Genomic DNA, 27,210 nt, shown 5'->3' on the forward strand with positions numbered 1-27,210 from the left:
GCAGGCTTTTTCATGGGGGGGGAAATGAAAATGTCTAAAGGGGGATCATATGGTTTTCCTTAAATTTCCATTTCCACTAAAGTCATACAAATTTATATATTTTAGTACTGTGGCAAAACAGAACAGAAAATGTAATCAGTCTTGTTAGATTATTTAGGAAATTGTATCCTATAATGTACATTATACAAAGTTTTATATTTGTGTCCATAAGGGGGAGACAGTATCTACAGTCTGATAGTGGTCAGAGATTCAGAGGTGCTATTTACCCTAGAAACCTGTAACCCAACCAGGTTTGTTTAGGAAATCGAGTGATAATAATAATAATGATGATAATAATAATAATAATAATTATTATTATTATTGTTATTATTATTGTTATAATCAACCTTCAGACCAAAGCAGGAGATGGAAAAATACATTCTGACGAGACAGTAACTTCATAAACAGTCGCATATCCACTTATCCATCATATCAGTTAGAGTCTGATTCTAATGATGTTCCTGTGCAACTCATTAACTGGGTCAATAACACAGTTGTTTATGGCCACAATGAACTTTACGCGGGAAATGTCATGTACAAGCAATATATTAGTCAAAACGAATGGCATTTTTATAATGACGTGTGAGTGTACGAAGATATAGAAACTCTCTCTCTCTCTCTCCCCCTCTCTGCCCTCGCTCCCCCCGAACCGACAACGATGCGCCCATATGGCCGAAGAGTCTGTCAATCATTGCAATAGCTCTCCCTCATATGACCTGTATTTTCTATTCTTTACACCCAGCATTGAATGCGACTCGGTCTGCTGAATAAGAGCGCGTGATATGGCCGAATCTTAACGTTGTGAAGGACTTTTGTAGCCACCTAAAGAAACTGAAAGCAAATCCTGGAAAATATTAACTCTGAGTGTAGGTCTGACGAGTAGTTGACCAGCGAACATTCTCCCAAAGCATCCCTTTTGCAGGAAAAGTGCGCGGCGGAGGAATAACAAAAAAAGCAACACGTATCCGGTGGGATTCCACTCTAGTGCGAGAGGCAAGAGGAGAGTTGGGAGTGAGAGGGTGAAAGAGGGAAAGAGTTGTTCGCAAGTGGAAACGGACTGAGGAAAACATTTTTTCCGTTTCGCAGCGTTATACTTTACACAAGGAATAATGCGGAGCATTTGGATGATACTTACCCTTGGCTTGACGGCTTTTCTTTCGGGGGAAAGGGTAAGTTCGACTGCGAGTAATTCTGGTCTGCAAGGAGTAGCTGGGGGTAAATTGACTTCTTCGACGACAGGGACGAGACGTGCTTCCATGTTTGGACTTCGTTTTAACTGGTTACATTTGACTCCTGAGTTTTACTATCCTCAGTTCAACCGCATATTTTTAATCTGTTTGTATCGAGCAGTGCACGCGATTTATAGAAGCTCTCTTTACACCGTTCATTTTTTTCGTTATTTAATGTCTTGTGTGTTCCCATGAGTTCAAGGTAGCTATAATAGGCTAAAGCAACCCTAAAAAGTTAAAATAAGCTCTATCTTTCACTTTAGAAACACTCACACATTTTAATTCAGGACGCTTCTTTTGTAGCTAGCTTGTACAAAAGAGCCAAGTTGCAGGCGCACGCGAATTGTTCACTTACCGGTTAATTGTAAGCAACAGAGATTTAAAAATATCCTATTTAAAAATCTAACCTCTAAAACCTCAGTAGTTAGATGTCATAGACGTCTGACCAAATTTAACATGCCGTTAAAGTTGTCCTACTGTATCTATGCTTATGTTCGTTTGGTTGCAATGTAGGCTAACGGATTAATCCAGTTTGTATGGACAGGGTATCAAAGCTGTAGGCGAGCTACAGTGCTCGCAGTTGTCAGCTGGCTAGCCTTTCGAAAACGTGTGATTTCACCCCAACAAATCAAGACGACTAATAAATCTTACTACTGTGGTTTTATTAATCTTCAATTGGGCATGAGGCGCTAGTCTGTCAGGCGAAATAAATCGAAGATAGGCGCTTTGCATTTCATAGGATCAGTTTTAATTTGTAGACCTTTTACACCGTCGAGAGCTGATTTCTCTGTTTTTCGGTGATTTATGTGTGCATTTGACACTTGCAGAAGGTAGCTTGCACCAGCTAGATGACTAATTCACTATTGAACACACAGTGTAAATCATGCTGCTATCAGCAGCGCGAGAAGTGTTAGTACATGATGTGTCACCAAACTCCCTACACGGCTAGTACCTCTAACGTCTTTTCAGTTGAACTCTTTTACTCTGAATTTTTTTAACCTCAAAGTGGTGTTCTATTAGTTGATGCATCGTGATTTAGTGAGTCACTGTTTTATGTGTGGTCGATCCTTACGCGCCATTATATGATTTGAACCACTCAAAACATGGATGTGGGCCAAAAAAGTTTTCTTTCCCCTCTGAAAGCTATTAGCTTTTTAAAAACTAAAAAGCTTCTAAATTTCGCTTTGAAGTAGGTGTGAGATGTCATAATTTTACGCAGAATATGTGAAGGTTTCTCTGTGGTGTTTTGTTTTACAGTAGAGTTGGGACTGGTATTAGCACAGAGGTCCACAGTTGACTGGCATGGTGGTTTGTGCCATCTCTTCCCATTGATTAGTACATTTCTGTATACCCTGCAGCTGTCAGAGCTGTATCAGTCTCAATGGAACGCAGTATTGATTCCCAATACTGGCCTCTTGTTGACACGACAATTATAGCAGCAGAGCTAATAACCGGTGGGCAAATCCATCTGTCGATTACGTTTGTCACCCAGTCTAACTTTTTTTCCCCCACAGTCAGGGATAGAAAGAATCAAAACTGGGCTCTGAAATAGTTTTTTCCCCCCTTTCCTTTGACGTATCTCTCTGGCTTCTTGCAAATGTTGAACGCATGATCCATAATGTTCTGTAGCGTCTCTGTGAAAATGTTTTACCTTTATTTTACGATGCCATTTGAAATTTGGATGGTGCAAACCTGCTATGTTTTTGGTGTCTGCCTGTCTCCAGATGTTTCAGTTTGTAATTTGCATCGTGTTTTAGTCGGAAGCGTGGGTGTTCACCTCGCTTCAAAATGGAGATTTATGCAAGGTCACTGTTACTTCACAGTCTTAAACAGACCTCAGAGGAACAGCCTTCAAATAACAGAGAGAGAGAAGTTAAATCCCTCCAGGGATTTTGAGTAATTCATGTATTTCTCATACTTTTTGCACAAGCACAATCCTGAATATCATTTCAGCAACAGTTTATTGTTTATTTAAATCGTTTGTTGTTTATTTTAAAACTTACTGTTATTCTAAGACCTTTTAAGACAAGTGTTTAGCTGTTAAAAGAAGTAAACATCATTTTGATTGACATGCTCAGAGGTGTGAGTGGTACTTTGGCCTAATATTGGTTCTACTTTTGAGTTCTCATTGGTGATCACTCCACCTCATCCTTGTCTGTTTTGCATGAGTTATATTATATTGGAGGCATACTGTTTGGAGATGAAATGAGGATGACAAGCGCACAATGGCCGTTGTTTCACCCCATACACTCTCTGCTCTGTTACCTAAGGCTATTTTCCCTCATTCATTACAAAAGAAGATGGCCACATATCTGTCATGCCTCATCTGAACTTTCCATATTAAGTTTGCTAGTCATTTAACCTCCAAATGACCCCTCCCTCCACATTATAAAAGAGATGTATCTCTTTTGATTAAATATAGAAACTACAGAACTTGGAGACTGTCTTTCTTTTTTTAAATCTTAAAGACTGACCGTGAAATCTTGTTTCAAAATTGTTGAGGGTGTTTATATCAGACAGCCTTTGAAAGCTGTATTGTGACTGTACACCCGGCGTTGTTCCTGCGTGGTGACTGACACAGCTTTTGGTGAAGTTACTCCTCTCCGGGGTGTGGATTGATTGTTGAACCACTGACTGCTTTAGGGTGTGGACACTTTAACGCAGCAGTGACTTTTCTACACCTTCAAGAAAGAGAAAGACATTGAGCGATTTCGGAGGTGCCTTTATTGTCTTTATTCCGACATACAAACAAACAAGTATCACTAGACCCTACAAAAGACAAAATATTTGCTCTCTCAACTTCCAAGCATCAGCCTCTCCCATCTTTTCTCACGACAATCTTGGCGCCATCTTCTCAATATTTTGTTAGCGTCGCACCTCCCCTATGACATATTTGTAAAAGCCAGACACGTGGGGTTAGGCCAGTCGTCGGGGACTGTAATTCCCTCGGGGACGGTCCCTTCTTTTTTTTTGGCTTAATATTACATAATCTCTAATGGGCTCCCAGATCCCTTGGGGGCTCTAGGGGGTCTGTGAAGGAATCCCAATGTTCTCTTGTTTTGTCATCAGCCACGCTTCTGATTCCTCCCCTGCAGCTAAAGCGGCTGTGTTTGGTTATTACTGTTATTGCCCTGTCTTTGGTTACTCTAAGAACAGTGGCGTTATTCTTCCTCGCTTTTCAACAGATGGAAAGAATGAAACGGAGGTTTTAAAAAAAAAAAGAAGAAGAAGAACAGAGATGCTTTCGCTCTGCTCCGCTGACTCTTAGTGTAGTTCTTGTTTATGTCGAGAGCGTAAAACATCTGTAGGACGTATGCGTCGTTGTTTAAAAAAGCCCCCCCCCCCCCTTTTTTTTTTTTCCCTTCTTCCCTCCCTTGAATTGGAAGCGATTCTTCCATAGGGAGAAAGTTTTTTGCATACCGTTGGGGATTCAGCCGAACGGCTTAAGCAGAACGGGGCTTGTGTGGAAACAGCAGTGGTTGGCTCGCAGAAAAAAGCGCACGCATGCAAAGCCACTGGCATGGGCTTAGGGTGACACTGCTAAACCAGTTCCACGGCCCTGTCACCGCACCAGCAGACAGTCAGGAGCCGCAAGGGTGCGAACCCATGACCCAGAAACCAACTCCCCTCCCCCCACCCCCAGCCCTCTCTCTTATATACCGACCTTGGGTTTGTGGAAAGGGCCTTTGCACACTGAAGCTTATAAAGTAACTCCTCTAACTTGCGCTGTGTTCTTAATTAGCTTAGCAAATGGAAAGTTCCTTCAGAGAACAGTGGTTGAAGAACAGTGGTCAAGGCAGATGGGAGGGGGGGGGGGGGGGGGGAGGCGGTGGGGGCACCCAGCGTGGAACCGCCTGCTTTCTGCATTTACCATTCTACGCAGTCAGCTTAGAAGTTTGGATGAAGATGAGTGTGAGAGAGTGCTTCTTTTGGCAGGCCCCTATCGCTTTACGCCGCGTGGAGAAATCACTGTCTCTGTTGGCAAAAGGAGAAGATCCGCAGATCTATGTGCTGTTGTAGTCACGAGGTGAAAAACACTCTGTGTCTTCATTATGCGGTGGTGAATGAAAGTAGCGACTTCGCGAAGACGTGGAAAAAACGGTCCGCCACAGCACGTGCTCCGAACACTGTCTGTGCCAAAGGAAACTTTGTTGGCTTTAAAAATAAGATCCTCAGCAAGACAGAATTGATTGAATCCCAGGGGGGAACTTGGTTTGGCAGCAGACAGTGACATACAAGAACCAAAGAAAAAAAGAAAAAAAAATCACAGGCATCATACCCCAAGTAAATTGCAGTGTAGCACTAGAATTGAAAATAGATATCCGCACTTTTTTTTTCTTTTTCTTTTTCTTCTTTTTTATTTTTTTTGGCAAGCTAATAGATGTCAGAAGTACAGTCTTTCACAGGCGGCCTCTGCTTTGTGTAGAGTAAAATGTGCTTTGTAGCAGACTGATTGGTTTTATTACTGTAAAAAATTGTGTGTGTGTGTTGGGGGAGGGCAGGGGGGTCTGAGTATTGATTGTATTAAATTGTAGGGCAGGTTCTCAATCCATTAAGCTGCGTGTGAATGAATTCCTGACGTGCCTTAATTTTGAATGTCATGTAGTCATTCCCTGTATTGCTCAGTGGGATTTAAGCTGATGCAAATTAGGCAGTGGGCTGACACTTCTTTAGCTCAGCAATGAAAGAAATTTAATCCCAAACGTCACGAGTTGGAAGATATTACCCGTACAGGAGAGATCTGAAGGCATGTGGTCAAGTAATTGTTTCCCGCGAGTACTTCAGATTGCTGTGGAAAAGAGTGCGCGGCACATTAAACACATCTGCAATCACTCATATTTATGAGCTCTGTTTATCATTTCTCAAATGCATCTAATTGAAATCTCCACTACGCTCTGTGAAGCAGAAAAACGTGCTTGATCATCTGGTATTTCAATTGAACTCGCAACTTGATTCGACTGCCTGAATAGAGCAGTTCATTGACAGCTTGGTCTTTAAAAGCCGCCTTTAAATTCATCACAGAGCCGTGCTCTACTTAATGATCTGTAAAAGGCCATTTCGACCACGTTTTAGGCTAACAAAACAATACCGTTAACAATCCCTCTGAAATTTCCAGCTAATCTCGGCTTGAATATGTTGAGACAAAAGAGGGGTTGTCATGGGAACCATTTGGAATATCGAGGAAGTAGTTTAGTTTCCCATCAAGGGACTTCAAAAAGAATATCCTGAAACAAAGAAAGCCACACAGAAATTATATTGTTGGCTGACGCATCGATCATTGTAATCTTGATGAATGTCATTTCACTGGACAGAGAGGCCAAATGCAGAGTTTTACAGGCTACTTCAAAGGGTGCATGTCCCTCAAAGTAAACCTATTTTTTTCAGACTCAGTAGAATCTGAAGGCTGAAAGGAACTGTAGAGCTGTTAAAAAAAAAAAATAAAATAGCTGTTTTCGAGGGACTGGTGGCAGACACCATGTCCAATGGGTTTAGCCGTAACCACATAATCAGACTCCCAGAAGCGCGGTGTTTTGATGGTGATGATGGCTTGAAGGCAGAGAGAGAAGGACTGGCCTAAGCAATTGGACGATCTTTAATCACTACGGGTCAAAAAGCATCCCCAACCCCCCTCGGCACTGTTTTTTTTTTTTTCGTTGACGTGCTCAAACGCGTTAATGCGACGGCCCCGTGAGCGGGAGTTAATCTGCACTAATGCACTATGTTAACACCCATCTGTGTGCTGTAAACTCAACTCTGATCTCTGTTCAAATCCGGCAGTGTGCCTTTACACACTGGCCTTTTTATGTATGGGTGGGGGTTTTGGAGGGAGGGGGTCTGACGGAGGCTTTGGAGGAGCGTGTCCAAAACGAATGATTTTTTTTATTTTTTTTTTTTTACTTTCAGTCCAGACATCACAGATATGCTTGATTACATGAACTCCCTGGCTGGTTTAATGGAAGACCTTATACTGCCTCATTTAGCGAGCGTTTTGACATATCCAATAAACAAACGGGCTCAAAGAATGGTACTTTGAGAATATATTAATGAGTTTTCAACCTTCAAGTAAGCAGAGCCCCTTTAACCCAAATGATCCCCCCCCCCCCCCCAAGTACCACCATTAAGATTTTATCCAAATGAGTTTAATTTGACATCAGTGTTTCCAACACAATCTCACAAACCTCTGGTTGAAAACCTCCCGTATTAGTCTGATGAAATGAAAATCGGTTATGTCTAGAAACAGGCTAAAACGCAATGACCTGACATTGTTTGTAACGGTATGAGAATTCCAACTATTCGTCTTCCCATTGCATCTGGAATGGCTGATGCAGAGGTCATACGCCTTTGGTGTCTGTCTTTCTTTCAGTAGTCGTTCAAGTCCAGCATGAAATGATTAAAACAGATTGTGTGTAAGCCTTGTGTACTGAGTCATGTTTTCTATTTCTGTTGTGTTTATAAACACGCACGCTGCTGAAGCATACTACTGTAAGTGTAATGTTTAGTAAGTAACCTTACTATGGCTCGACCTAACCTTCGACCTTCCATTTGGGCTTTAGAGGATGCTGTCCATGTAGCTTGTGTGGGTGTGCTGTTGAACTAAGTACTGACAAAACATCTGCACTCGACAGGGAAAGTCCATCGCGCCCCCCCCCCCCCTCCCCAGTGCAGCACAGATCACCGCCGGCACTTTCAGCGCCCTGAACTGATCCGTCCCAGATTTGCTTCACATACATAAAGATGTAAAACCTCACCACATGCTCGATGAGCAGGACTGATGAACAGGTTTTTGGTATTTTATTTACATTAATTAATTTAATTATTTGCGTAATGGAGTGTTTAGTCTTTCCACTGATGAACCACCAGTGCCTGTGCCAGAGGCAGCAGTAGGTTTGGCGTTCTTTGCCTAGTTCCATATCTTTATCCATATGGAGTCAGTAAGACAGAGGGTGGGGTCGTTGAGGCCTCTGTTGTTTCTGGGTCTTGGAAAGGAAGACTCGCAGCCCTCGTAACCACACGCATTCTTTTCGAGTGACGCAAGAAGGGGGGAAAAATAGCTGGGCTGTGGAGCTCCGTTAGGTTTAACAGAGATATTTAAGCTGTTTTTAGCAACGCTGTTTGTAAACGATCTTTATCGTGTGTGTGATGAAGGACAAAATGGGCCATTCTGGAGATCTGGCATCGCCCTGGTCTCTGCGGAGAGCATGCTTTTTTCTGCCCCGATAAACTCCACAGCTTCACGGATCCGCTGGGGACAGAATGACTCCTCCTCCCTCATCATGAAAGATTTAAACACAGACAAGCACTGGTACCAGGACCTATTTCTGTTGCCCCGAGTTGAATTATTTACGTAAGATGAAATATAAATTTGAATTTTACTGGGTGCTTTCAATATGTTCCTAAGGCCATTGTGTTGGCCTTGAGCACGGCTAAAAATATGCAACCATCAGATTCTTAACCACGATTTGTTTGTGGTCTGTGCCCCACATACAGAGTTAACAGGAATCAACAAATTGCTGACACAATTTGGTATGACGGCACAATTAGAGGACTAGTGCTGTTCTAAGACGGGAATTGGCTGGATTAAGAGAGAACGGAGTATAACATATGGGCTGAGATAAACGTCTTGGGCGTTCCCCTTTTGTTTCATAAAGGTCGTCTCATCAAGGGCTGAAAAGTTTTGGATGACATACTTGCGCCCTACTGCGTGTCCGAGTATTACATACACTCTACTTTGAGATTGTCTCCCACAAGGTCTCACATCTACAGCAATACCCAATGAAATTTTGTAATGGCGGAGCGTCTTCCTGCACTACACTGCCAAGTTAACTGCATATTATTTTTACACGGTGTAGATGTGAAGTAAAGAGTGGCTTTCTCAGGTGTCCGGTGGTGGAAGTGGCAGTGGTCACTTGAGGGACATCTGTTTAACCTGTTTTTGGAACATGGCTGGTTCCTGTCCTTTGCCGTGGTGTTTGATCCTCCTTTGCCCATGGCCCGGTGTGCCTCATGAATCTGACTAATCTTCAGCATGTGCCACTATACCCCAGAAGACTTCACACAACCACTAATCCCCCCCCATGCAACTGAATCTCTGTGTAAAAAGCTGGCAGGGAATCGTGTCTACCTTACGGGATTACCCCAGTATTAAAGGTGGTTGCATTTTGGCAGTGGTATTGTTTTTGAATGTGCCCCCCCCCCCCCCCCCCCCCCAACACACACACACACACACATACACATCCCGCCCGTCTTATCTTGTCTTCTCTTGTTTCAAGATCCATGTTTGTTGGTTAGGTGTCAGTTCCCATTATACTGTTGTACATTACAGATGTTGTCTTTAGAAATGTCTTTCTTTTTTTTTTTTTTTTTAATGCTGTTGAAACTTGACATATTTCGATGGATGAATGCCCTGTTCTGGGAGCAGAAATTGTAGGTGAGGATGAGATCTGGTTTGCAGTTCAACAGAACAGACGGGTTGTACCAGGGACAGTGATTTGATGGCTGTAAAGAGATCTGGTGCTCCACTCTCTGGATTAGCCAAACGTAATGGGATGAGTGATTGCCACCTGCTGCTCTCGCTCACAGCCTGTTTCTTCTTCCTTTACACCTTTAAGGGATGCTGTGGGCTCTGGCTTTCTAGCTGGAGAAGCATTGAGATGGTTTCAGTACTGCCCCCCCCCCCCCTTTTGCACAGCATCGCCCTATCACTAGAGATCGATGTCTTCAAGGCCCATTTTGTTTCTGGGAAAGTTGTCTTTGAATCCCTCCTGTGCACTTTTTTTTTTCTATAGTCTTGTTTTCTGTTGCTCTTGTCCTGTCCTGTGCTTAAACACCCCCCCCTCCCCACCCCATTCATGTCCCTCCCTGTCCCCTCCCCATATAGTGCCTTCTGCCCCACCCCCCACTAAATGCCATGGCTTGACTCTCTGGAGGCAAAATCCTCTTAGGGTAAAGGTTGGTTGGATGGGAATTCAGTTGCAGCACGGTGAGGATTGGAACAGATCAGCCACTGAAGCAGCAAAATCTCCACCCAAAGCTTTTATCTTTTTGCCATGCCCATGCTAAGTGATGGGTGACTCAGTCATAATTTTTTTATGCGATTTTGTAATTCAGTGGAACACAGAAATAAATACAGAAAAGCGCGGAGAATCACACTTGCTGACACATTCTCTGCCGTCCTAATAGGAAAGATTTTGTGAGATTTCAACCCCCCCTTTTTTTTTTTTTTTTTGTACCACCACAGGAGTCTAGAAACTTCTTTATCCTAGTTGTTAACTCTCCATTCCATTCCTCCGTGTTCTGATGAATACATAGTTGCTTTGTTCTTGGCTGGCCTTTACTCTCAATCTGTTTGACACTCATTCACACTCCTGCTGTTCTGACAAGACAGAGGTTAATGAGCTGGCACAGAGGAAACTGAGAAAGCTTCCTTAGAGAGGAAAAACCCAGGGCTGAGACTGGACAAAGCATCTCAAAGCATCCACTCTGGCTTTTTCTGACCTAGCTTGAAAATCTGGATTAAAATAAACTTTGAACCAGCAACTAGGCTAATTTATACATCAGCATCCTTTAGGCCTTGCTGCTGGGGAAAAATGCTTAGGGGAGGGCGGGGGTGTTGGAACACAAAAGTCTTTGGCTAATGCTGATTGAAGGCATGCTTTCATCTTCACATGCTGAAGGGAGAACAGGGAGTCCTTGAAGTGAATGGCACAGCAGTACCATGGTATCATGACAGACTCTTAAATAAACGAAGTTAACGGGGGGGATTTAGAACTGGGGTGCAGTATGACTGTGCTGCGGGGAGATTACTGGTGTTCAGTGGTCTGTGGATTTGCAGTGCTTTTTCTATTTGCATCCAGTGATGGGGCAAAATGATATTTCTTGTCTTGAAATATCTGAAATTGAACGTGGAAGTTCTCAAGACAACGTTACCGCATCTCAGCTTTGTCCTGCAAGGATTAGGTAATGTCGCGTAAAGTTAGTCCTGCAAGGATTAGGTAATGTCGTGTAAAGTTAGTCCTGCATGGCTAGGTAATGTCATGTAAAGTAAGTCCTGCATGGCTGTGTAATGTTATGTAAAGTAGCCTAAGTCCTGCATGGCTGTGTAATGTTGAGTAAAATTTGTCCTGTAAACGCTGTGTAAAGTTCTGTACAGCTGGTAGAATAGGCCAGCCTATTGACCGGCAGAAACATAAAGTATGCCTGGCATGGATGGTTACAAAGGCTTGAAGAGATGATTCTTCCCTCTGCGTGCCTCATGGGGCAGCACCTGTGCTTGGGGAGTGATGGAGGAAATGCCAGACACGCTCAAACCTGAAAGGGCTGCATTCATCCTCACTGCTACTCCGCCAGCGCTACTCCACTTGAATGATGATGGGGTTTGGCACGGGGGGGGGGGGGGGGTTTCGTGTGAGAGGGCATAAGTGCTCGTGTCTCTCGTTACATATGAGGACATGTGTGCCAGCATGTGCTACCTTTCCACAGGCTTATGTGTTTTTAAGGCATATTCGCGCATGCTTTTAATCTATCTTTTGATAGTTTAATCCTGATGGGATTACGGCGTTCATTCTGAACCATCACAAAGCTCTATACGGGCCTTGTGGTAGCCTCTTATAAGTGTCCTTAATTTGAAAACGTCAGTTGGTGTAAGCATTCCACGGCTAGTGTTCATTCCCTCCAGCTTCCCTGATATTTAAAGCCAAATGTTTCATCCTCGTCCAAAAAAAAAAAAAAAAATCTGGCTCTGGCAAGTCCAAGTTCTTCTCGAGTGTTTTACCAGGAATGAAAATGTCTTTCCAACACTGATGGCACACAGCAGCAGCGGCGACGGCGAAGCTCTCTGATCCAGACCACACACCAGCCAGCTGAATTGTGTTCAGAGAGCCATCTGCATTTGGCTGGAGGGTTTACTCAGAGCCAAGCAGATGAACCCCCTCAACAGCACAGCCCCTTATGCATAACAGCACTGGCTCCTTTAGAAAGAAAAAAAAACAAAAAACAAAAACAAACGCCCAACCTTATTCTCAAGCAGCACGTTGTGTTTTTTTTTTTTTTTCAGGCTCCTGAGAGAGTTGCTGCCGGCTAGTTTTCATTTCCTCTCTTGATGAAGCTTTGCGTGCATCACTGTTAAACCCAAGATGAAAAGAGACCTCAGAGAGACTGTAGTGAGTGAAGCCGGAAAGGTGAAGTCTGAAGCCGTGGGGCCAGACGTGTGTTAACTCAGCCTACAAGGCCCCAAGGCCCGACAGCTATAATTGAAATCTGATTTGTGATACATTAAGATCAAGGACTCCCCAGAAGGGTCACTTGAATTTTGCAAATCGGCCCCTCAAGGCAACATCTTAATTTCTGTTTAATTATATTAGCTCTCACCGCAGGCCATTCCTTCTTACCATGATGGAGTGTTTGCAAAAAAAAAGGAAAAACCTGATGTCTTTTAGCCAAAAAATGCAAACCAGACCAGGGGATATTGTGACCATGGTTATGGAGAATTTAATTAATGCTGAAAATGATGATTCTAGAAATTGTAGTCTTGTGTGGTGCATCACACTCTCTATTATCTCTCTCCTGGGACTTGAGTCGTGAGCTTTCCTGATCTCTTTCTCTCCTGAGATATGACTTACAATGAATTCAGCCTAAAGTTAACTAGCTGATAGACTTGATGATTGTTGAGTTTACATTACAGACTTGAGCTTGGAAGACATGCCATTCATTGTAATCATAAATCCCTATTCACTTCTAGGGCTGCCACCAACAACTATTTTTCTATCGATTAATCTATCAACTATTTTACCGATTTAGTCAATTAATCTAAACAATTGATTTTCCTCCAAAAAATCAAAGTGACCATTTCACTTAAGTTCATTTTATTCAATGGAAATTCTAAGGCAGCAGGGAGATGACTTTATGGCTTTAATAATGAATGTATTTAGTGGTTACAAAAACAAGATATTAAAAAGCTCTTCCTACTAATTGTAATTTAATAAACCTGAATAGACAACACTCCATCGTCCAGACTAGCGCCTGTGTGTTTTCTCTTCAGGTGCTCGTGCATAGCGCTAGTGCTGCTGTGGTATGCTATCGAAACTTTGCACCATATACAAACCACCTTTTTGTTTTGTGATAATGTGAAGTACTCCCATACTTTTGAAGCCTTGGGTCTTTGGAAACTTTTACACTGAACCTCTTTTGCAGCTGAATTGGACTCTGCTGTAGCCGCCATGATTTCTTAAAACTGTAGCCTTGACGGGAGCTGACCAATGACCGGAGCGAAAAACAGCTGACGTCATGCACGCATCAATTACGTAGTGATATTGAAGAGGAACGTTTGTTATAATGCATTAAAGCGTTTTTTAGGCAAAAAGGTAAATTCATAAAAATAATGTGTCTGGTTAAAATATTGATATTGACGCATTTTCAGCGTCAACGTCATCGATTACCTCAACTAATCGCGTCAGCCCTATTCACTTCTAAGCTTCCTCTCTTAAAGGCCGCTTCTCTCCTGGTCCTGTAAAGAAACAGGACAATCCCCCCCCGATTACCGAGCCATCTACTCAACACCCCGTGTGGGGCGGTCTGTCGCAGATCTCATGTTGCTTGTTCAGAGCTTCTGTTTGTGTGTTCACAGTGTGGACAGCTGTACTCTTCAATTGTAAATGTCCTGGGGTTTCTTTTTGTTCTCGCTATGACGTTTCAAAATGGATCGTGACGGCAGTCGTAAGTGGATAAAATTGCACACATGTTTGTAAAAATGTGATAATCAGCATTGAATACTCAGGCTGTGTCAATGTTTTTCTAGATATGGATGAAAGGAAAAATCCACCCACTTAAGACATGGGCACCTCTCTCATGTTAATGTCTTTCTAGATGTGGTGGTGGTCGCCATTTCTGAAAAGTCCACTTTGCTGTCTTTCCAAGACATTATCTGGAATAGAGAATCAAAGAATCCAAATAAAACAAAATTGCAGCCTGAAAACACGTCAGATAATTACACAGAATTCAGTTACTTGAGGTAAACAACTTATTGCACTTTCTTTTTAAATCCTCCTTAGTTCATTAAATGACAGGTTTTTTTTCCAGCAAGTCAGCCATTTCAAATGGACATTACAGACCAATAACATATAATGCACATTCACAGATATAAACAAGATCCATTTTTACCAGAGTGGTAAAAAATCTGTAAAAAATTCTGGGGAAAAAAATGTCCATATGGTAAAGTTCCAAACATGAGTTTAACTTTCCTTGTCAGGTCAGTGACATTTTTGGTCGATCCCTGATTATTGTCTACACAAGAAAATATGGTTATCGGAATAATTCTACATAAAACCCTTACGCTGTCAAAAGAGGCCTTTGTTCAGCTCTGTCCAGCCTTGTAGGTTTTACTCTTTCCATCTCTCCTTTAACTGGATGGAGGTAAAAAAAAAAAAATCTCTGTTCAACCACAAATCTTAAAGTATCTTTGTACAAAATTGACTAGGAGGTGAAACCCATTTCCCAGTATATTGTGTTTCGCAGTTCACAAAGAATCTTGGGTTTCCTATGTGTATCAAAAGCTCTTAAACTGGGTCACAGGATCATGAGGCGGACAGGATCCATTTTAGAACGACAGGGGCTCGTAGGGAGATGAAAGTGAAAACCTCACCATCGCATGGCTTTAGATTAAAATTCACCCCATAACTAGCAGGCAATACTTTCAAGGGCCAAAAATAATAACTTAAGCAAAGCCTCTGAAATGCGCGTGCTTGTAAAATATGTACAATAAACTCAGACAAGCTGAATTAAATCAGCCATTGCTGTGTTAAGGATGGGTTTGCGGCTTGTGGGTGAGGATGGTTTGATAAATGATTAATGGTCTAATATGGGCTCAGTGATGGATAGAATTGTGTATATCAAACCAGACGAATGGGTTTTTTAGAATGTAGTTTCTATTAATTGAAAACAGGCATTTCCCCTTTTCTGTTCCTTTTTGCTGTTTATGTATTTTTTAATTTCCTCTTCTTTCTTTTTTGATTTTATATTCAAAAAATATAGTGATATTAACAGTAAAAAGGAGCGAGAAATAAATTGTGGATTTAATAATAGATAACAGTGATTTTTTTTTCTTTCTATTAAACGGACTCTTATGAATTCTTGTCAGTGATATTTTGATGGAGTTCAGTAGACGCTGTGAGCCTTTGTGCCTGTGGCTGTGTTAACACTGAGCTTGTATTTGGAATGGAAACCGTGAAATCGACAGTCTTCCTCTCAGGAAACAATACTGGGAAGAGGAAGTCATAGCCACAGTCTGTTTTCATCTTATGAGGAACCAAAGGGGTGAATGTGTTTTCTTTTTTTTTTTTTTATGGCCTTGACCAACACAGGAGAATTAAGTTAGACCATGTTTTCTTTTGATTTCTTCGGGTTTAGGAGCTCTCGTTTAGCTCCTTCCTCCGGTAGCTTTTTAATGAACATTAATGCGTAGCGGTGGAAGACGAATATGCTCCTCGTGCAAATTCTATTTCACATTTGATCATTTTAGTTCAAGTTTCTCCACGGAAATGGGTTGAAAATTCAGTGTCGTTGCAATACAATGATATTATTGTTAAATTGTTCCTGTTTGTAGTTTCAGTGTATGGAGACGTATCTATGTCACCTCTGTGTAGATCATGTAACTTAGGACCGTAATAATAAAATGACAGGCAGGAGTCTAGGGAAGACCAGGCTAAAAACAAAACATTAAAAATGAAACTTTCTCCTTTTTGTTTGTTCACATATGGATATAATGAATGTCTTTTACCAGACCTTGACCCGCCGTGTGTTTGGAGAAGACGTTAAACGAAACAGATCTCATGAAGTTTTCTTTTCCTAATGGAAATAAGTATTAGCTCTCAGCTTCAGGAGAACTCACAGAAATGTTCTATACTTCGAGTGGTAATATATATGATGTATCTGTCAAACATTATAAAACTGCCTGCGGGCATTTTCTTCGCAGCTGCGCTGAGCATTCGCAGTCCTGAGAAAACTGTAGGATCTGCTGGATCTAATTCCCACTCTGCTTGGGATTGTTTGCTCAATTTTTTCTGACTGAAGAGAATGGTTTATGCTTAAGCCATTGCTTGTCTGAATGTGACAGGAGAATTGGCTTTCACACTCTAAGAATAAGGTTTCTTTTTTTTTTTTCCACCAAAACCTGAAGTTCTATGGCTGGGAAGTTTGACCTGATATTTGAAGTCTGAGCAGGAGCAGTTCACAGACTACCTACGCCGTGACCGTCAGACTTGCTGCCCCTGCAGCTTTGGGATGGAGACCCTTCCTTGCCCCTCCGTGGGGGCTCAAGCCCAGGAATGTGGCGCTGGCCCGTGTTAGTCAGACGGCCGTTTGTTTTGGAATCTGAGACGGTATTAGTATGTGTTGGGCCAGCATGCATACTTCCCGGGCCAACGTGCTTTCACTAACTTTCACCAGCGGAGAGGGGCTGTGTGAAAGACAGGCAGGGCAAGGGCAAGATTAAGAGCAAAACTTATGGACAAAGTCTGTCAAAATCCTGTCGACTGTACGTTCTGTGTATGTCTGTGTACGTCAATAACCCGAGGCACAATTCATATCATTCTCACGGAGCAACATTCATATCTTTTCCATGAATCACAGTGTAACGTGCTGCTTGAGCAGCAAGTGCTAGTTTTTTGTTTTTTGGGGGGTTTTTTGTGTGTCCAATTCAGTGGCGCTGCAGGGTTGTTCTTAAAGGTAAGACACTAGTACCAAGGACACACAAACAACTGCCCCCCCCCTGTAATGTAAAAGTAACACAGTAGCTTGAATGTTGAAGTTGGGTTACGCAGCTCATCTGACTGTTAAAGAGAGCTGGGTAGGTACACCCTCTTGTGGGTGGGCAACACAGTCTTCTTCTTCCTTTGATCGACCAGCATCTGTCAAATAGTAATAGAACTCAAAACTCAAAAAGCGACTTCCAAAACGCTTCTGATGTTGGCATAGTTAATAATCACATGATGATCTTATGATCAATGACAGAGTCAGCGTTTCAAAGCATTTCAAAACTCTCCCCTCACAAAGAGGAAATGACTCACAGTCCACAGTGTAAACCATTCTGCCATGGATGAGGTTGGTTCTGTTTTGAAGATCAAGTACTTCTCCTCAATGAATGAATGATATCACTTTGCAAACTTCCCTCTCCTCACCAAAACCCTCCACCCCTTCTCCGTTCCTCCACACCAGGCCCTCTACGGTTTGGCTCCAACTTTGATTTGCTGATGCTGCCTTAAGGAACTTAACCTCCCCACCCCCCACCCTCCCTCTACCTGGCCCCATCCCTTTGCTGCCTCTGAAAGAGTATTAATTAGTTCCTGACCCTGATGCTCAAGAGGGCAAAGAAAACTTCAGCCCTGAAACAGTATGGTGATCATACCCTTGGCTTGCCCAAGTTCATTTTCACCCTGTTCCCAGGCCAGAGTCAGAAGCATGTGTTACTGTCAGTTCGAGTTCGCCAGTGAAGTGTTTTGGGGGTTGCCGAGGTCGCGGGCGACTAACACCTTCAAAAATGACATGATGGTCTATAAGGAAGATGTTGACAGCGCTGTACCCGTGGACCTCCCAGGAGATGGCCTCTGGTAGCTGTCTGTTCCTGGCCATTACTCTTCACTTTACCCTCCCTACAGAGAAGTGACAGGAGAGCTACTGCTGGTCATCCTTTGATTAAAGGGTGATAAAGCTGGCCTGGGAAACCCGGTGTTGGCTGATGGAACAGAACGGTGGCCTGTGTGTCAGCATTGATCGCAGTATGGATCAGTTCCTCGCCGCGTCTATTGATAAACCGACGGGTCTCAGTGCTTTGTTATACAAAGGGTAACAGACAGTCACCGTGTCTTTCTCTCTCTCTCTCTCCCTCTCTCTCTCTCTCTCTCTCAGAAAACTTGGATGTGGGATTGATTATGTTTTGCAGAGATAGGCGCTGAAATTGTTTGCTGACCCAACGAAATACAGCCCAATCCATCTCCAACAACTGAAAGGACTTCTTAAAAAATGCAGAGCGTACAGTTTTACAGATACAAATGTCTTCTCCATTTGTAGTTGTTGTTATTAAGTTTGTGAGAAAAAATCAATGCGATCATTTCTTCAGGCACACTGATAATGCATTTTTTTTTTTTGTTGTTGTTGTAAATTTTAGCTGAGGTATTGTTTTGTGCACAGCAAGAGTGCACAAAATGCAACTGGCCGATGAAGAATTTCTGCCTCCGTCTCTTCCCACGTTTTCCCGTTTTCTCTCAAGTGTGTCTTTGTGCGTGCACGTCTACATTCTTCTTACGACCTGGCCGGACAGTTCTCTTCCTGGATGACTGCTCTCTAGCAGGACTAATGTAAAATACCTGAATCTGTCATTCTGCAGCTCCTTTGGACCAGGATCAGTGTCTCTGAAGTGTAGTTACAAAAGCCCACATATGCTGCGGTGTTCCAGGAGGAGTGTGCTGTCCCTCCCTGTCTGGAGAGATACACACTTGTCCCTTCTTTGGTAAAAGTACTATAGAAGCTGTGCTGGACACAGAGTGGAGGATGGGCTGGCTAAGTAAGCCCCTTGTGCATATTGCATTGCCCTACCAACCCCCCCCACCCTACCCGCCCCCCATTACCACTCCTCTCTCCTCCTCTTCTTACTGCTTCAACAATGACATGGCTTCCAGCGAACCACACACTACACAGAGCCAACCTTTCTTGCCTTTCAAAGGTTGTTAGGCATGGACTTGCATTTTGACAGGCTTTTAGCAAAGCAACCTGCAGGCTACAGATTGTCTGTTCCAGAAGCCATAATCTCCTTCAGTCCCCTGTGCGCTCGCTCGCTCTCTCCCTCTCTCTGTCTCTCCCTCTCTCTCTCTCTCTCTCTCTCTCTCTCCCTCTTCTTCATGACCACTATCGTTACCTCATTACCTTCCCATTCTTCCCCTACCCTTGTCTGTGTCTCTTTCACATACAGGTTCACTATGGAAACGCACAGCCTCCCGCTGGCCTGGCATTCATTAAGCACAGACGGAAGTAACTGCTTCGCCCATATCCTCAAAAGAGGGCCACAAAGCAATGGCCCTCGTTACTGTGGACTCCCCATCAGTCAGCCAGCCCCTCACTGTCACTTGTTAGGGCTTCCGCTATTCCATGGTGTATCTCTAAACCCAACCCCCGTCTCACACACACACTCACACACACACACCCCTCCCCCAGACTAATGAAAACTTGCACTCACTCTGTGCCAAGCGCAGTACTGCCTGATTCTGATAGCAAGAATAGGTCAACCACAACAAATATACATCACTGCACTCTCGCTATTCAGTGTGGTCAGGATTTGGCCCTGGTTTAATCAGGTGGTTGGGTATTGTTTTGTATGGGGAAAACAGTTTAAATACGCGTTTAAGGATGATTGGTCGGGTAGGAACACATTGTGGGAGCTTGGGAAGAGAATTTACAGGACTTTGTGTTTTAAAGTGTATGCTAGCAGTCAATTTTCGCAATGACAAAGGCCCATACACAAACTTAGAGAATGCGGACAGTGATACTTGTTATTGTTGCTTTTTCTTTGGGAGGGGTGTCAACATGGGTGGTTTTCTGCTCGCCACAAGTATCACAGACAATAAACAGCTTTGGAAATGAGATAAATAGACATATGTAGAAGTATAAACAAACATTAACAAAACTGACTTTGGTAACCAGAGAGCCTGAGAGTGTTAACTTGTGGTAAGAGTCGGGATGAACATGGGCCAATTTTTCAAGGGCTCTACAAAGCTAATACAAAGCACCCAAAAGGAAGTTTAAAGATGACCTGGGATGGGGTGGGGGTGGGGGTGGGAGGTCTAGGTCCAGAGCTTCCCCCCCCCCCCCCCCCCCCCAATATTTTTTCCTCACAAATGGCACAATAATTTGGCTACCCAGTTATATGAGAATCCCTGAAACAAGGGAAGAAATGCAGGTGGGTGGCCAATGTAATTAATTTCTTTTGTGCTTTGGTGTTGGTTTGGTTGAATTCTTCCCTTTTGATTGATTGTATAGATAAAAAAAAAAAAAAAAGCATCGTGTAGTGTGGGCTGGTCGACTGAATTGTTTGGAGAAAGAATTGCAGCATAGGGAAAGGAAGGTTAAGATAAAGGTGCTTTGAACAAATTCCTGCTTTGATCGTAGCTCCGGTCCTGAATGCCTGTCTTTTTAGAAAGTCAGTGCTGCTTTTCAGTCAGGCAGTTATTGTTCTGTTTTATCATTCTCTTCTTTCATTGCTCTATACAACAAGCCTGCCCCTTTGTTACTTAGAGAGAGAGAGAGAGAGCAGAGCCTGCTTTGAAGACACACACACACACACACACACACACTTTCTCATATCAATAAACCAAACACACACACACAAACTGACCCACCGCTATACACCGCTATACATCTGTGCTTTTCTCAATATGTTGGAAAGATGTGTGTATCTGTATATCTTAAAGAAAGACCCCCCCCCCACACACACACACACACACACACACACACACACACACACAATGTCCAGACTCGTTGAATCTTTAGGTTAATCAGCAGAGGCACAACTGACCAAAGAACAAAGCAACAAATGTCTGTATTGCACCCCACCCCAGAGTACCACCTCACATTGCAGAATCCCAAGGAATGATTTATCAGTGGGTCCACTTTGTAAGGTTTTTCTAAAGCTGTATTGGTATGTAGAGAGCAGCAAAGGCAGGGACTGGTCCAGGCTGAATGGAGGTTACCATGGGGTCTGTGCAGCTATTCCACTACTTCACAAAGAAACACTGTCAACCTTGTACACAAACCAAAATCAACAGCACGCAAACACAAAAAAAAAATTACACACAATTTACCCTTGGTAAAGCAAGCACACCCTCATAAAAAGAAAATAAAAAACCCTTCAGAAAACTGGATTTAAAGACCTGTTGAGGTTGTGTTACAGTATATAGCACTAGAGTGTGAACTGTCCTTCACAAAGAGTAGTAAAGATTGAGTAACTGAACGAGTCATGCAGCTTTGTTGATTTTTCCAGACATGCTTCCCTGGGTTGTCACCATGGGGACAAGGAGAAAGAGGACTGAGGGGAGGCAATTGTGACCCCTCTAATTTGAGCACTGAACATGTGACGGTCCTGCTGTTTGTGTCATAAAATGGTGACGGTCGTCGGCAGGCTGGCTGGCGGGCAGTAGCCATAATGGTGTTAGCTTATAGCCAAAGGAGTGATCTCTTCTCACTGGTAGAGAAATGTACCTAACTGCAGTAGTACTGGATAATCAGAAATATTGAGACTTTCATGGCAGGAAAGCACAGATAGTCAAGCACATTTTATATCATGCTCTCAGTAAAAGTACTGATTGTTACTTTCAGCGTACAGTGCGTATGTGTCTGTTGTGTTGAAATAGAAAGGTGTATAGCGGTCTATACAGTGAAATTACTGCGGACGTTTGAGGTGAAAACGTTGAAGACATTTTTTTTAAATTTCTTTTCTGAACAGCTCAGTCATGGTTCCTCCGTTTGTGTTGAACACAATATCTGTCTCCTCTTTCCATCTAGTTTTGTTTAGCTCTCACAGAATGATGAGTCGTCTCGTTTTTCGAAGGCTGCGTGTATGCGAGTGCGACAGAGTGTAATTTGCATGAAGTGAGATGAAAAAGCAGAGAAAAAAAGCAGGCACTCCAACAGCTCCCAATTCTTAAACCTGTTATTTCTCCTGCAGATAGTGGTCTCAGCAAAGCCCCAAAGCGACGACCTGTACCTGGAGGATACAGGGTCTGGAGGTTACCCAGAGGATGATGACGATTTCAGCTCCGGATCAGGATCAGGTGAGACACTTTGAGTATCCCTTAAAAGCTGATCTTAGGACAGGAATGATGTTGTAGTCCAACCAGATTTGGAAGGTGGTTTGGAATTGTGATCCTCAATCCGTTCTTGAGAACAGAAGGATCTGGTATAGATTCCACAGTGGCCAAGCCTTACGAGTATGTAATGGGAGGATCATGGCAACCAAGATCCTATTTACAATGCAGATGGTGTACAGATTAATACCAGACTGACAGAAGTCATAGGGTTGCAGTTTTTTTTTTTTTGTTGTTTTTTTGGGCGTAACGTTGTTTGTCTGAATTTCAGGTGCTGGTGAAGAGGTCGAGGAAGCAGTCACTGTGAACACGTTGTTCATTGCACCCAAAGCTGAGCCTACACAGGACTCCACCAAAGACTTCACACCCAGAGTGGAGACGTCCCTACCCCGAGACATACCCAGAGAAATGCCAAGAAAACCTGTTCGAACAGAGGTATCTGCTTTTCTAGAGGACACCTGAAAATACCATTTTTGTCCCACTGGAAGAGCCATAATAGTCATACGATACCAGTTTGTGGACTACCACATACCTCAGTATGTGTACTGTAACTTTATAGCCGCAAACTTCAGTTTGAGTGCTCTATCAGTTTAGCAGCTGTCCACTGTCACAGCCTTGCCAACCTGCTTTCTTTAGTGCGGCTGTTCAGAACACCATGGAACTTATTGCCAGTGACACCACCCCCTGAGAGAGCTCACAAAGCCCTCGCCTGCCCTGCTGTAGATGGTTATTTTGCATTGCAGTCTTTGTCTGATCACATCTATAATCAGAAACCTAGTAACCCTCATTCTCTTGTCTGATATTCAGCCTCCAGTTCCTGTCACAGAAGACCTTCGTAGGAACTCTCTCACGAGCACTACCAACTCCCCGCGCTCCCCAGGGGAACCCTTCGAGGTGCGCTCGGAAAACCTCTTCCAGAGAACAGAAGTCTTGGCTGGTACGTTCTTGAGAACCTGACGCAACCATGCTACAAAGCTCAAGTTCAAGTTTATTTAGAGCTCAGTAGCACTCATTAAAGTCTCAGAGGGCTTTACATGCCCACAACAAACAAAACACGCTACAATCGACCCCTGTTCAGTTCCTGTGTTGGTTAGTCAGCTGGATGCTTATGGGTGACCCGATTCAAGGCTTAGCAAGTAAAATGGCCGTAATACTCTTACCCAGTGCATTGAAAGAGTGAGTTTATTTTCTGCTATCGCCATGGTAATATTTGCTTCAGTATTCGATATAGCAGGTTCCCCATAGAATTCCCTTTTATGTTTCATAACATGGCAGCATATGCTTCCTTAGACTTCAGTTGCATCTCTCACAGGGATCTTTCAGAGTTCATTGCTTGTTTTCTATCTATAATGCTCAATTATTTTTCCTCATTATTATTATTATTATTATTATTATTATTACTGTATTCTTTCCCCCCCTTTCAGAAGAGCTGCAAAATAAAAACAGCTGATTAGCATGTCCCTTGCTGAAAATAAACGATCAATTTCCTGAAGCTCGCGAAGAGATGGGAAATTATTTAAGTTGATTTGCTTTGCTCCCGCTGTTGGTTTAATATCCTTTAGAACACAGGCTGCAAATGATTGTATTTCTTCCTGTGCATGTTGTGACAGATTTCTTTATGCTGCTCGTTGCTCCCACTCTTCTTCCGTTTCTCCCTCCAGCACTTCCCATATCAAAAAAAAAAAAACAAAAAAAAGCGCTTGGCTGGAGAACACAAGTAGCACTGGACGTCTGTGTACCGTACAGTAGAGCAGTAAACCACTCCAGAGAGGTTTACAGGAAGTCTGTCAGGAGAGGTTTTTACCGAAGGACGAGCGTCACTATTCACTGGTCGACACCAGTCAGTTAAAGCTCTTTATTCCCAGTTTGTAAAGCGCTCTCTCTCTCTCTCTCTCCTGTTCTCTCTCGTCCTTGTTTGCAGCTGTCATTGCCGGCGGAGTTATCGGCTTCCTGTTTGCCATCTTCCTCATCCTCCTTTTGGTGTACCGTATGAGGAAGAAGGATGAAGGCAGCTACGACCTGGGGGAGAGGAAGCCCTCCGGAGCGGCTTATCAGAAGGCACCCACCAAGGAGTTTTACGCATAAGACACCGCCACCTCCCCCTCGCCTCCTCCTGTAAACCATGCTTCACCAACCAGAATGACGGTCTCATATCAGTGACTACGACAAACTCGTTCAAATGAAATAAAATGATGATTGAGGAAAAAAAAAATATATATATATAACAATGGAAAGCTATTGTGTAGAGCATTGCAACTGAGACCTTTTTTTTTTCTTTCTTTCTTTCTCTCTGTTTTTCAAAGAAAAAAAAAAGCCAAGCAGTGCTTATTTTATGGCAAATCTCCATGTATTTAAACTTTTTTTTGTGTGTATTATTTGAACAGGCTTAAAAGACAAAAACACAATCTGTAAAGGTGAGGAAGTCTGCCTCGGTCTTCAGTCAAAGGAGCTGTTTTTAGTCGCTGACTACTTTTTAACTGTAGCGGTATGTATTTGTAAAAAAAAGTTTTTAAGTGGAAATAATTGAATATAATTGTTCTGTACCAATCTTATTTTCAGTTCCAATTATTTTTTTCGTCCTAGCATGTCAGACGTTGATCTTAAAGGTGTGTTTCCTTAATTTATCTTTTCTCAGATGTTACAAATTGCCTCTCTGTAGTTCTCATGGAGATATTTTGTCCTTGGATTAACTCTTAACAGTCATTGTAAATGTTCTCCCTTCCTTCAGGTTACAATGTTTATTTCTGCTTTCACGACATTTTAGTCATGTGGATGTTTCTCAGTGGAATTATTATTGTTATTACTTTTTTTTTATCTTGTTGTACCTCTGGCCAGCTTAACAACAAATCTTTAAATACTTGCTTTCAAACCATAACTCGCGAGGCGACGTAAGGTCTACTCGTGAATGTCTGACAGTCAACGGTTGTTATTTAATATAAACTGACCTCGTATGGTACGTGTTGATACAGCGTCAGTGTCTGAAACTGTCCTGTGTCAGGGGGTGCTGCAGCATGGCCCAGAAAGGTCTGTCCCCCTCCCACACCTGCACTCTCTGTTAATGCCACCATATCCTCTGTGGATTCTGAGGAGACCATATCGCGGTTAGACAGATGGCTTCACCTCTCACATGCCAATTTCATCGTGTTTTGGCAGGGGACTTTTGTCTCTGGTGTCCAGCCTTGGATTGCAAGGCATGGTCCAAGCTATCAGTGTGGTGTGATTTTTAATAAGTTGACACGCTTTCGGATTTTGCAGTGAATGACGGGCTCGGAAGGCTCAGACTTTCCTGTCTGGTCGTCCGTTCAGGCATAAGCTCAGTGCATTGGTCTATAAAATCAGCACCACTAAAACAGTCGACTCCTTTATCCACTGGATTCCAGTCCACTTAGAAACGGAGGATTTGGTTTTTCCAATTATTACAGGTGTTGGTGGTGCTGATGACTTGGTGCTCTTCTAACAGAATGCAAAGGCCAGTAGTCCCCCCACCCCCCCCCCCCCCCCGCGCTACACGTTCAAGCAATGCTTTTTCATTTCATTTGACGGATATTCAGTTACTCTGTGAGGATTTACTGAAGCTCAGCAGGTCTCGATGTTGCCTTGAGATGTAGAGCATTGTGAACCGAACCAGAGCCTGCATGTGTACCACTTTTCCTTCATGCCTCTCTACCGCTTATCTTTTCCTCTCTCTTCCGCACGTGTTCCTCTCACTGTGCACCCACACCTGCCGTCTCCTCTGGGTGGAACCTAGCTGCCCTCCGACACTCATCCATCTTAGCTGGAGCTCAGCTGCAGAAGGTACCGGAAACCGCAGACAAACCCAAAGACTCGTAGTTTTCTCACTTCGCCGCATTTGCCCACCGCCACACCTTTTGGATTTTTAATTTGATTTGATTTTCTAGCTTTTAGTTGGGTTTCTTTTTTGTTGTTGTTGTTGTTGTTTTTCATTAAAGACCTGACCATTGAGTCCAAATGCTTATTCATATATGGGAAAAAATCTATATATAAATATTATATAAATGTATATTCACAAATGTTTTAAACCTTCAAAGTGCCTACAATTTGGAAATGTGCTTGTTCATGTGGTTGGAGACCGTATGTACATCAGATGGTTCGAGTGACTGGTATTGTGTAAGCACAGTTGACTGTAATGGTAACTTTTTTTTTTTTTAGTCTTACAAAGCAGACAGTATTGTACCTATACATTGAAACAACACTACTGAATAAACATTGTGGCCTAATAGTGACCAACTCCTGTCTTTTTTTTTTTCCTTTACTTGTTTCCACCACTTTGCTTGAAGACGTCATCCAGATGAGTTGATGCTAAAAATATTCAGACATCTGCTTAAGCTCCGATTCTCTGGATTAGCTCTGTATTTACTAATCTTAATGGATCCTCATCTCAGATTATCATGTTAGCGCTTTAATCTGAATGGGTTACAGACTGTAATTTTTCAAAGTATGGTGCCGAAGACAAACAGTTCAAATCATCTGCCTGATACGCTGCAGTTGTAATTGTTTCAGCCCAAACGCCAAGAACAATTTTAGGTCGTACAGATACCCACCAAAATAAAGAAAACACCAACATACAATAAAGCATTTGAGTAGAGCATTGCCCATCCATGAGCCTTCAGAAAAGTTTCAGCGTGCGTTGACCGTGATCACACAGATGTTCGGAACTGCAGTGGAATTTGATGCAATATTCCTAGAAGAAATCCCGTCATTTGGACTTTCGTTTGGCTGTGGCAGAATGTGCTTTCTCAGGCACCGTTCCAGAGTCTCCCACCATCTAATGATCAGGGTTGAGAAATGGAGACTGAGAAAGATATGGTACTTTGTTTACATCATTTTTCCGCTCATCGAACTGTTCATCCTGGAAGAGGCCAATCCCAATCTCGTGAAATGCTTCACGACTGAGCTCTCACAATGACTTTTGTATGTATTGGCATGCAACTTGCTTTCTGTTAAGGGTTTGGCCACCTCTAAACCATGTAAGTAAAATGCACCCCACAGAACTATAGAAGAACTGTGAAATCCCTTCATTTTGGGGGGTTGCTCAGACTTGTAGGTTTCTTATGACACTCCTGTCAAGCTTTTTAATA

General features: G+C 42.8%; 1 protein-coding gene across 1 annotated transcript; it reads left to right on the forward strand.

Moving 5' to 3' along the window:
• The first annotated feature begins 762 nt into the window (after window positions 1-762).
• On the forward strand, window positions 763-26,355 carry sdc2 (syndecan 2). Its single transcript, XM_030789188.1, has 5 exons — window positions 763-1,208; window positions 21,973-22,078; window positions 22,383-22,546; window positions 22,919-23,048; window positions 24,033-26,355. The coding sequence occupies exons 1-5, from the start codon at window positions 1,149-1,151 to the stop codon at window positions 24,194-24,196; spliced, it is 624 nt and encodes a 207-aa protein (XP_030645048.1). The 5' UTR covers window positions 763-1,148; the 3' UTR covers window positions 24,197-26,355.
• Window positions 26,356-27,210: the final 855 nt, after the last annotated feature.

This window comes from Chanos chanos, chromosome 12, assembly GCF_902362185.1.
Source record: "Chanos chanos chromosome 12, fChaCha1.1, whole genome shotgun sequence".
Lineage (NCBI taxonomy): Eukaryota > Metazoa > Chordata > Actinopteri > Gonorynchiformes > Chanidae > Chanos > Chanos chanos.

Excerpts from the sequence above, each read along its gene's own strand:
- sdc2 (XM_030789188.1), top strand. The coding sequence starts at position 1,149 with ATGCGGAGCATTTGGATGATACTTACCCTTGGCTTGACGGCTTTTCTT. Across the intron at positions 22,079-22,382 it reads CAGCTCCGGATCAGGATCAG|GTGCTGGTGAAGAGGTCGAG; the intron begins GTGAGACACTTT and ends TCTGAATTTCAG. Across the intron at positions 23,049-24,032 it reads GAGAACAGAAGTCTTGGCTG|CTGTCATTGCCGGCGGAGTT; the intron begins GTACGTTCTTGA and ends CCTTGTTTGCAG.